This window comes from Lepidochelys kempii, chromosome 2 (assembly GCF_965140265.1).
Source record: "Lepidochelys kempii isolate rLepKem1 chromosome 2, rLepKem1.hap2, whole genome shotgun sequence".
NCBI classification, from domain to species: domain Eukaryota; kingdom Metazoa; phylum Chordata; order Testudines; family Cheloniidae; genus Lepidochelys; species Lepidochelys kempii.
The window spans coordinates 100,172,706-100,184,724 of record NC_133257.1 but is presented as its reverse complement, the minus strand read 5'-3'; the positions used below and the strand labels follow the sequence as shown (position 1 = coordinate 100,184,724).

At 40.3% G+C, this 12,019-nt stretch overlaps 1 protein-coding gene across 4 annotated transcripts in view; it reads left to right on the top strand.

Moving 5' to 3' along the window:
* FBXO15 (F-box protein 15) overlaps window positions 1–12,019 on the top strand; it is a 53,153-nt gene that overhangs the window by 21,386 nt on the left and 19,748 nt on the right. For 3 of the 4 annotated variants that reach the window (XM_073331757.1, XM_073331759.1, XM_073331760.1), the window contains 5 exons: window positions 3,255–3,497; window positions 3,908–4,117; window positions 8,027–8,156; window positions 8,995–9,077; window positions 11,718–11,863. In XM_073331757.1, coding sequence (XP_073187858.1) covers window positions 3,255–3,497; window positions 3,908–4,117; window positions 8,027–8,156; window positions 8,995–9,077; window positions 11,718–11,863 — 812 coding nt within the window. The remainder of the gene's footprint in view (window positions 1–3,254; window positions 3,498–3,907; window positions 4,118–8,026; window positions 8,157–8,994; window positions 9,078–11,717; window positions 11,864–12,019) is intronic. The other variant, XM_073331761.1, reaches the window with a different exon arrangement.

Here is a 12,019-nt window from a genome sequence, read left to right as displayed (position 1 = left end):
ATCTCAGCCTCCAGTGCTAAACATTTTCAGCTCTCTGTCCTGCTTCTGGGATTTTTTCTGAAATCTAACTTCTCCATCCTGAATTCCTTTTTCAAATCAGAATCTAGGAGTGGGAGGAAAGAGGAGGAGATCTTGAAAGCTTGGGCTGTTGGTGGTATGATCTTTGCAACCTCTTACAGGGGGCCTCTCTGCAGCTCCCCAGTTGTGCCTCCCAGGCTGTATGCTTTACACAGCCTCAGCTCAAAGAGTTAAAGAGAGGAAGCTTCACATAAATCTTACATGAATTAGACTATCAGACTAATGTTGATTTCCCAGAGAATCCCGTACAAAAGGAATGATGTACTCATAAGACGAGAGAGCTTGGTGGTAGTGATGTGTAGTGACTTACATTAACCACTGAGGGCACGGGAAACAGGCTGATATGAGAGAGACTGACTGTTCTCTTGGACAGAGGTCAGCCTGGGAGCCATCTAAGCCCTGAATATTTTATGGCAAAAGACCCAGAGAAACATACTAGAGCAGGTTAACATAGTTTTCATCTGGGAAAAAGCAGGGACTGGTAAGGAAGACTTGGCTGGCCAGTGGATGTGAAAATCCTGTGGTGAGGCTAATTTCTAAGTGTGAAATAAAACACCATAATGTGTCTCTGGTATAATTACTGTAACCCTTCTGCCCGTCAGAGTTGGCAGCAACAAGGGCCGGGTTCAATATCTAGGGGTTCCATTCCAATAACACAATGCAAACCGGCTCGAGCCCCCACCCAGTGACCTGGGACAAATATATACCACCCCCGCTGGGCACCTCCAAGAGGCAATACTTCCCCTCTCGCAAGCACATAGTCTGAGTGTAGCAAAAGTCTTTTAATAACAGAGAGAAACAATGTGGCATTATGTTGAGGAAACACCACCAACCGGATTCATAACACAACCCATGAGCAAAAACAACCCCACCCCAGGCAAATTGGGGCATGCCCTTTTCCCTTTGGTTCTTGAGTCCAGCAACCCCAAAAGTCCAATGCCCCAAAAGTCTCTGTCCCTGGTCAGGGCAGCCCCAGAGTTCGAAAGTTTATCGGCGGAGCTTTACCTCCCAACCTGGGTGGAAATGGGACGGGGGTAAGAGGCACCTTACGTGATCTGAAGCTGACCGCCCCATAGCTCCATAGCGGCGCTCCGCTCCGCTCCGCCAGCCGCCCCACAAAACTCCTTCGCGCAGCTGCACTCCGCTCCACCAGCCGCCCCACGAACTCCTTCGCTCAGCTGCGCTCCGCTCCGCCAGCCGCCCCACGAACTCCTTCACTCAGCTCCACGGCCCACAAGCAGCTCCTGCCATCCACACACTGCTCCGTGTTGAACTGCTTCACCAGCCGTCCCGCAAACTGCTCCACAATATATCTTCAGGCTCCCCCACTACTTAACACAACACTCAGTGATTTCAGCTCTTAGGTGAATTCAGCTTATAGTAGGGGAGCCCCAGTGCTGGTGCACTGTCAGCCCAAAGTGAGCTCAGCAGCCTATAACTAGACTTCTAATGAAATCAAAATTAGCTCTGATATTCCACAGTGGAGAGAGAAGGAAGTGCAATCAGCATGTAAGGCCCTCACCAAGGGGCCCATGCCACCAAGTATTAATACTTGTCCCCAGCCTCTCTCCATTCACACAGTTTTGGAACCCATGACCCTTGCCTAGCGAGTGCTACTTAGATGATGGTGAATCCCTCCATCGTAACAAAAGGCCACGTACAGTTCCAAGCACAGTTCCCATAATCAGGGTAATAACAATTTATTCTTCCTGCCCCAATAACAGAGACACTGGGGATCCCACAGCAGCCAAAGTGACCATTTGGGCAGCTATGGTCTCATTCTAGGCGTGGTGGGTGTGCCTATGCAAATGAGATCTGCCCCTGAAGTTCTTTTCCACAACTTGCCACACCTCACCACCAGATGTCAGGGTGGAGCTCATCCTGACACTGCTTACATTACTATGGACTGTGTGGTTGATATTTTGGTAGCACATCCTGTTCATCATTTGTAAAATTGTATTCAGAGGATAAATGGTAACATATTTATTGCATACAGTCCCCCTTTCCCTTTCCCTCCCCGCATCTCTAATTTGTATGATTTTAACATATTTTAATGAGGAAAGGACAGCCCCAGAGGGAAAGAATTAGAACATGAGGAAAGAAGGATGCTTTTTAAATGCATACAAAAATGCATGAGAAAGAGAGAGAGATGTTGTCTAGTGCTGCATCACAAGACTAGGGATTGGGAAGTCCTGAGTTCTTATTCTGGCCCTGAAACAGACTCTTTTAGGCATTGGGCAATCCTTTAACCTTGCTGTCTCATTTTTCCCATACATAAGTGATACTTATCTACCTTCCTGGGGTATAGTGGGGATTAACTAGATAACATTTATAAAACACTCTAGATGTGGAAAAGTGGCAACTCTTGGGTGGCTTGGAGCCACTGTAGCAGCTTTGCTGGTACCCTCTTCTGGCCATGGTGCAAGGGATGTGCTTGGGACAAAAAGGGATGTTCAGTACATCCCTGGTATGACCTAGCTGCTGAATTAGGCCTTGGGGACATTAACAGCCAGCACAATTTAAAGCAGCCTTCTAATTTGTACCAGGTGGCTGCCCTGACATTGAGTTGGCTGAGGACAGGTGGGGGAATGCAGCACAAATGGCACTTTTGCATCTTCCTGTTGGTTATTATTATGATGTCCTTCCTCAGTTTTTGTTCAGACAGTCCCACAGATCTTAGTGATAATTGATTGAGAAGGTAATGAGTAATAAGTAGGATGTATCTGATGTAGTATGATGTCAGGTAAAACTTTTTATATCCAACAAAAATATCAAGATGTGTATAAATGCCCTTTGGTTCTCATTTTGTGACTTGTCGTTCCCCCAGCAATCTAAATTTTAGCATATCTGCACTAATACAGAATATGGGGTTTAACAACAAACTAAAAGAAGGGGAAATTATGAAGGACAACAGCCATTGAGGCAAAACCTAGATGTTGGGACTTTCTAGAAATGATTTGTATTCCCTTTATCCACCTAAATCAAACAAACCCAACTTGTTCTTAAAGTTGGTTAATATATTTTTTTTCTTAATAAGATTCTCAATAATTCCTGAGATGCACATGCAACTGTATATTTTAATTCTGATGCTTGTGGGTCTGTTCTTTACTGGTCTGTGCCCTCACTGGTAATAACTCTTTATGGGATTCACTTTGTCTCTTGAATGTTTTTTCCAGTGTGATCTGGTTCAAAATTTACTCCAGTTTATTTCCACCTAAAAGAACAAATTGGAAAACTAACTCTGTTGAAAAAACAGCTGTCTTACTAAGCCATGCTATGATTCAGGACAGAGAATTGGGATATTGGAAGAATGAATATATCATGAAACAAATAGCAGCTGGCAAAACTAGAATAATTCAGCTTCTGAAACCTATAAACCCTTACACTGGCCTTCCACTTAAAACCAAAGAGGCTATCAAGTAAGTAATGTCTTGTCATAAAGTGTGTTTACTCCCAGGCTACATTCAGAATGTTGGCATAGTGGTTTTATATGGTATCTGTATATGGGGAAATAGAGATGCTAATTGAGATCATGATGGGGAGATGCTATCACTATCTGATTAATGTGGTTTAGTCACAAGATAAAACTTAATGAAAATAGAAGTGAAATAAGACATTTATTTAAGTTTTGCTTGCAGGGAAAAAGACACTTCAAGAGAAATCACCTTGGTTATTTCCATTGAAAGTAATAGGAAGGATACATGCTCTTCTTCAAGGAATCCCCAGGGACATTGCTGACTGAATTTCTAAAGTTCCATACGTTGTTCTTATCACCTCTGGGAGGTTGTTTTAAAAACTTTTTTTATTGTTTTTACTTCCTCGATAACAGAACATGTGATTTGAATTGGGTGATTGTACTGAAGGACAGAAATGGAAAGGAACATGTAATGGAGCAGGTGGACATCTCTTTTAATGACACATCTGTTACTGTATTTTGGTATGGTACAAACTGGCCATGTTTAGACACCTTGTCAACTCTGGAATTATGTGGAGTGACACCATTGCTTCTTGACCAATGTAAAGTTCCCCCCAAGAATGGGTGAGTTTAAATTAAAGTATTTTCATACAATTAAATATTGTTGGAATAGTCTGTGTGGAAATTGCCTGACCTAAAACTGACCCAACCAGTGAATTATTTTGAGTCCTTCTACGGCCTATCCTAGGAAATCTATTTCTTGTTCTTCATGTCTCCAGAGAGAATAGAGAATTTAACAAAATTATATATTATTTATTTATTATTACATTATTTTATGAACTGAGTAGGTGTGATATAGTGACTGGCCATGTACAATACAGAAAAATAAAGACACTTCCTGTCTTGGAAAACTGACAGTCTAAGCATAGGTATAAATAAGATAGAATGGTAAATCCAGACTCATGGAAAACTTGTAATTAAAAATCTGTGAGAACAATTCTTTGCCTCTATTTAATCATATATATTAATCTAAGATGTTTGTTACACAAATAAGAAAATGTTGTTAAAATATATTTTAACCTGAATTTTTTTTGTTTAAAACAAATGTGTGTATGTTTGGAAAACCTAAATGAATAAAAGGGAGATTTTAATAAATTCTTTAAAACATCCATGATAGGATTTCTTTGGTGTAAGTGGAAGGGTTTCAGAGTGTTAGGCAGTAATTTAAACGTTTGTGTGAGATGTGAAATTGCACACAACAGTATGGTAGTGCATAAGACCAGGAACACAAACGTGTTGATCTAGTGTCATTGTCCAGGAAGAGTGAGTGATGTATGTGGAGAAGAGAAAATTATATATATATATATATATTTAAATTCTTTGATGTTGTTGGTAACATGCCCATTGACTTTCTTTACCCTCAACAATCTCATGTATTTTTTAAAATTGCTGATCTAACTCTTTGTGATCTGTTAACTGAAATAGTTTACAAAGTAAATGTTCTTATGTCTGGAAAGAAGACTTTTTGAGCCTGTCCTACACAATCTGGTTTATTAGGGAAGGCGGTATGTTTGTACCTCTGGGAACTTCCACTTTTAGTTGATTAGCCATAGCCATTGAGAGGTGTTTGGCTATGATTAAAAGAAGACTTTATGCATATAAAAAGTAAAGTGTTTTTCTTCTTATTGGAAAATGTTGGCTTATTTTGGTTTCCCTGGGTAACTTACCAATCCTTGGCTGGAACTATATTAACAAGTATTCCAGTAACAAATCACAACGAATTAGACTTCTGATTTTTAAGAAAAAGTACATGTGATTGTGAAATTTGTTGTTTTTTCACAGGACAGTCCGTACCATCAAGTTCCCTAGGATTTTTTTAAAAATGGCTCCAGAGGCAATCCTGGCAATTACAGGCCAATAACCCTAACTTTAGTACTAAGCAAATTGTTTGAAACTGTAGTAAAGAACAGAATTACCGTACACACAGATGAATATGATATGCTGGGGAAGAATCAGTGTGACCTTAGTAAAGGGAAATCATGCCTCATAAATCTATTAGAATTCTTTGAGGGGGTCAACAAGCATATGGACAAGGGTGATCCCGTGGATATAATGTACTTGGATTTTCAGAAAGCCTTTGACAAGTTCCCTTACCAAAGGCTCTTAAGCAAAGTAAGCAGTCAAGGGACAATAGGGAAGGTTTCCTCTTGGATCAGCGACTGGTTAAAAGATAGGAAACAAAAGGTAGGAATAAATGGTAAGTTTTTATAGTGGAGAGAGGTAAACAGTGGTATATCCCAAAGATCTGTGCTAGGACCTGTGCTGTTCAACATATTTATAAATGATCTGAAAAAAGGGGAAAACAGTAAGGTGGCCAACTTTGCAGACAATACAAAATTACTCAAGATAGTTAAATCCCAGCAGTCTGTGAAGAGTTACAAAAGGATCTCACAAAACAGGGCAACAAAATGGAGGATGAAATTCAGTGTTGATAAATCGAAAGTAATGTACACTAGAAAACATAATCTCAACTTTACGTACAAAATGATGGGGTCTAAATTAGCTGTTAGCCCTCAAGAAAGACACCTTGCAGTCATGGATAGTTCTCTGAAAAAATCTGCTCAATGCTCAGCTGCAGTCAAAAAATCTAACAGAATATTAGGAATCATAAGGAAGGGGAGAAAAAATAAGGCAGAATATACCATATTGCCACTTTATAAATCCATGGTACATCCACACTTCGAATACTGCATTGCAGTTCTGGTCGACCCATGTCAAGAAAGATATATTAGAATTTGAAAAAAGTACAGAGAAAGGCAACAAAAATGATTAGTTACTACATGAGGAGAGACTAAAAAGACTCTGACTGTTCATCTTAGAAAAGAGACAGCTAAGAGGGGATATGATAGAGGTCTATAAAATCATGAATGTTGTGGAGAAAGTGAGTAAGGAAGTGTTATTTACCTCTTTCTGCTGTTTTGAACCTCTTTTTCTTTTTTTCCTTTCTTGCCATTTTAAAACGTTCTCTACTTTTCCTTTCCTGCAGTTTTAAAACTTTCTTTTTCCCTTTTTCTCACTATGCAATAATCCACTTTCTTTTGTAAATTACTGGAAAAGGGACTAATCTGTATTTACTAAACTTTATTTAAAATGCGTAAAAACCTGTTTTCTTCTGAAAATCATCTAATGTTAACATGTGTGAAAAAACACATAGAAGCAGTCCTAATGCACCCCATAAAAGAAAAACTAAAACATTATTTCAAAATGGCTGCCTGGGAAGTATTTTTTTCTTCCCTAGCTTCCTGGACATCACAGGAAGCTGTAAGTGGACCATGGCAGTAGGCAAGCTGGAAGTTGCAAAGGTGTGAGTAAGTTCACCTTTCTTCACCTACTGCTGTATTGGTAGATGAAGAAAGGTAATACTGCTACTATCAGGAAATCCAGGAACCATTTTGGATCTAATTAGGATTCTGAAGCTGTGAACTATTTTAGCAGAAGCTAGTTCTCCTCAATCGATAATACAGTCTCTTTGTTCCTACTACGTGTTCCTCCTAAATGTCTCATTTGCCAACAAGCATCCCTTCTTCCTTATTTGGATGAGTTGCTGCTTGTTCATTTTCATCCAGATCCTTGTTCTTGGTCACACACTGGGGGAGTTATTGCGCCTAAAGAATCTGAATTTCAGTAAAAGGACATGTAGTCTTATATCCTAAAAATTACACTTCTGAAGTTCTAGGAATGAAGAACTGAGTATTACAAGCATATTGATATGGTTGGGATGTGTTTGCAGCTGCAATTGCTTGCTGATAGCATCCTGCTTTTTTTTTTTAAAACAAACACACACACACACAAAAACATAGAAGCATGGGAAGAGTGACACTATGGATCTTTACAAGGGTCTTTGTGGAGAGTGAGCAATTGCCAAACAATATCTTGTGAAACTGATGGGAAGGATTGAACACACTATAGAGCCACTACTTACATTCCTGCAAACAGCCAACAATAGGCAATAGTCAGTGGTATTAAATATACATTCTACACCAATTTTTCATCCCAGATTGGTAAAAAAACCTGAAAAATACAACTGTATCGTAAATGACCTTTTGGTTCAAATTTCACTTGTTCTGAGAAAGCTTTACCTTCCTAAATTGCCTGCTTAATGTTGATGAATATTTCATGATTCCCTTTGCTATGGAAACATTTTCTTTATAATGACACATTTGTTAATAAAAGAACTCTCTGGGCATTTAAGAAATTTAGTGAGCATATCAGTTCCTCTTGTTGAACTGTACAGTGGATATGTAATACCAGCCTGTGATAGATTTTGGTAGACATCCTTATTGGAGATTCTCTTCCCACTAGGCTTTGCAGTCCTGCCGGTAAGCTGCTAGTTAGACTTTTTACTGCTTCTCATACTGCACAGTTTCAGAACAATTTGTTTTAGTGCCCAGGGAGAAAATGAAAAGTGGCTGAACTTTCATATTAATACTGGCACTCTTGTGTCTTTCTTTACTCTGCTATGTCTCTTCAAAGACCACGGCGACGTTCCTTAATTGCTGAGTTCAACCTTACTAACCTCACTAAAGTGACAACAATGATTGGTTCTGACATGCTTGTGCAACTTTTCCATCTGAACCCAGGACTCCTGGTGGGTCTCTGGAAGGTAAGACTACATTCAGCTACAGTATATTATTCATTATGGTAGCCTGGAAGGCACAGTTTCCTCCATCTTTCCTTTTTTTTCTTTTGTAAAGTTCAGACATATATATGCAGATAAAGAAGATGCATGCAAATTACTTCCATAGCCTAATAGGAATCCACAGTCAAGGCCCCCTGTACTATTTTGGAACACCTTCATTTATGCTTTAAAAATATAGATTTCTAATTATTTCAGTGTAACATTCATATGTGCATTGTACGGTTTATTTTCCTCTTCCAGTTTTTGATGTGCCAGGGATTTTTTTAATTGACATAGTATCACAGTTCAAGGGCAAGCTGCACCTGTGATCTTTCCCTAGACTTTCTGTGGGCACTCTTTCCAAGAGACAGGCCCTGATCTGCATTCTCCCAGAGTGCTACTCTGTGGTTCCCCCGACTTTAGACTGGATCACCAGGCTACATACAACACCACCTATTCTCACTGTACTGTCACAGTTACAGGGCATGAGCTGCCTTAGACTCCTTTACAGTCCTTTATGAGTGCTCTCCTCAGGTGACAGTGCTAATTATAAGGTAGAAAAATAAGATTAATGAATTGTTGCTGATACTGCAGAGCATCTTCCTGTATGGGTAGCTATCCAGTGGTGCTTCATGTGTTCTTGTGCTGGGACAATGTTTATGGTAGCATTCTATGTGACTAGTGGCCCACGTATAACTATTATTAAAATTGTACTAATGCGTTGTGGTAATCTTGCAGCAGCAAAAGAAGAAGCATTTATTTGTGGGCTTTAATGCACAATACTTCCAGGTGAGAAAGGTATTCATTGTAATTAACTTTTCAGAAAGGAAATGGAATTGCTTTTGTTACGGCAAGTCTTCATCATCATCAACTTATTGAGAGAAGCACTTTGGGCTCTGCCACTATGTAAGTACTGGTTTCTCTTTGCCTGTGGATGCTAGGGATGATCTTTTAAATAAAGCATTGAGTTTGAAAATTAAAATTGATTGGTGATCAAGAAAGTTCAGTAACAATTGTAGTTCCCCCTAACCAAGAATAAGAACTCTGTTGTGCACTGGAGTTGCAATAACTGGTTTACAAAATGGCGTGGAATAGGCCTGTGTTTTCCATGCTAAAATGTACTGTGGTGAAGTAATATATTAAAGAGACCCTGTAAACTTAATTACACATGTGTCTGAAACCTTTCACTGTAGCTGAAAGAAATTAGAAATTTTTCTGTATTTTTTTTCTTTTGTTTATTTTCGTCACTTTCTCCTGATGTGTGACAGACCCACAGGGAAGAGGGACATTTTAAAAAATAGGAAAATGTCATTGTAAATCCACAAAAAGTGGCAGGGTGATTTAATTTAGAACCTGAATCTACTTTTAAATCTTATTGAAAAAGTTATTATATTTCTAGTAGACAGTGTCCTTTAAATAGGTGTATATATAACACTGTATATTAATGCAATATATTCATGTGTGAGTTTTTCCTCACACATGTCAAAATAATGGTTACAATGATTACTATGTCAACTAGCCTTCCTGAGCAGCTCTTTTTTCTTCTTCTTCATACCCTTTCCTCCCAGGCTGAAGGAGCATTTTATCTGGTGTAGATATGATGTCTTTCTCTCCCCCCCTCCCAGCCCCCTTCATTAGGATTCATTTCACACACACAATATCTAATAACTTTCACTCCACTGGGACAGTCATTTATATGGGAAAAAATTTCCAATATGTTTAAGTGACTTAGTTTGTTAAGTGTAAGTGACTTAAGAGCCTGTCTCATTGACCTTCATTGGGACCTATGTCACTTAGGTGCTTCTGAAAATGTTACCCCACACCAGTGATTCAATACTCTGCTCCTTCCACTAGGGTTCAGGCACAGGGAGACTATTTCCCTGCCTGCTGTTAGAACAGCGGTTCTCAACCCGCGGAATGTGGGCCAATTAGAACACAGCTGCGGCCCAGATCAGCTGTGTGCTTGTCAAGGTTCCTTCCCCACTCTGAACTCTAGGGTATAGATGTGAGGACCTGCATGAAAACCCCCTAAGCTTATTTTTACCAGCTTAGGTTAAAACTTCCCCAAGGTACAAACTATTTTACCTTTTGCCCTTGTACTTTATCCCTGCCACCACCAAGCGTCTAACAGAGATATAACTGAGAAAGAGCCCGCTTGGAAATATCTTTCCCCCCAAAATCCTCCCCAAACCCTACACCCCCTTTCCTGGGGAAGGCTTGATAAAAATCCTCACCAATTTGCATAGGTGAACACAGACCCAAACCCTTGGATCTCAAGAACAATGAAAAAAGCAATCAGGTTCTTAAAAGAAGAATTTTAATAGAAGAAACAGTAAAAAGAATCACCTCTGTAAAATCAGGATGGTAAATACCTTACAGGGTAATCAGATTCAAAACATAGAGAATCCCTCTAGGCGAAACCTTAAGTTACAAAAAGACACAAAAACAGGAATCTACATTCCATTCAGCACAGCTTATTTTCTCAGCCATTTAAAGAAAACAGAATCTAACACATACCTAGCTAGATTACTTACTAAGTTCTAAGACTCCATTCCTGTTCTGACCCCGGCAAAAGCATCACACACACAGACAGAGAGAACCTTTGTTTCTCCCCTCTCCAGCTTTTGAAAGTATCTTGTCTCCTCATTGGTCATTTTGGTCAGGTGCCAGCGAGGTTATCCTAGCTTCTTAACCCTTTACAGGTGAAAGGGTTTTTCCTCTGGCCAGGAGGGATTTTAAAGGTTTTTACCCTTCCCTTTATATATATGACAGTGCTAAAGACTGCAGATGTGCCCCAGGTTCCCTGCTGCCTGGGGAGAGGGGTCCAGGCTGCCCCACCACCTATTGTGTGGGGGTTGGTCTCCCAGACGGGGTCCAGGGCTCCCTGCTGGCCCCAGAGGGTCATGAACTCTGGGGTCCGGGGCAGCTTACTGGCCCCACTAGTTCCAGGATCCAGGGTAGCTGGCTTGCCCCGCAGGGTCCGGGGTCTGGGGCAGCTGCCTGGTCCTGCGAGCTCTGGGGGCTGGGGCAGCCACGTGGCAGGGGACTGGGGGGGTGGGCAGCTGGGGCAGCCACGTGGCTGCGGGTGGGGGGATGGGGCAGCCAGCTGGCCCCCGAGGTCCGGTGGTGGCGGCCCACTCATATGTGCCCACAATATGTAATATGTTGAGAACCACTGTGTTAGAGAAAAGCAGGTGGCCAGATGGATGTTAGATTCAGAGTTAATTTGCCCTTTTATACAATGCAGACAAGTCCATCTATTGAAATTTCACATGTACACACTTTAGGTGTATTTAGTGGTAAATTTAGTTAACTGCCTTTGACTAGTCTTTACAGCACATTAATAAACCTTGTAATGAATATGGTAAACTGTAGTGAAACTTAGAGATTCAGAAATTTTAGTAGGAAAGTAGAACACCTTGACTGCTAATTGTGTTTGCCCGTTTTTGAATCTTTTTAAAATGCTTCCTCTGCTGAAACCACTCAGCATTTCTTGCCATGCTAAATTGTTTTTTCCCCACCCGATTTCTCTTGATTTTATTTAAGACAATATATCCTGCCCCCTCATAAACCTCTACTGGATGATGTTGACCCAGAATATGGACTGCATGGCTACCAACTACATATTGATATGCACAGCGGAGGACATACTTACATGTGTGGTACATTTCGCAATCTATTCTGCAGAAAAGGTAGAGTTAATGGAATTTAGATGTTCCTTTAAAAATGGTTTCTGGGTTCATTTCCCCCCATTTGTATTCAACTTCTTTCTGTTAAGGGAGAAAATAGAATAGGCTTTTAGGACAAACTAGTTTTTTTTTTCTTGCATTTTTGTTGTGGAATTATTT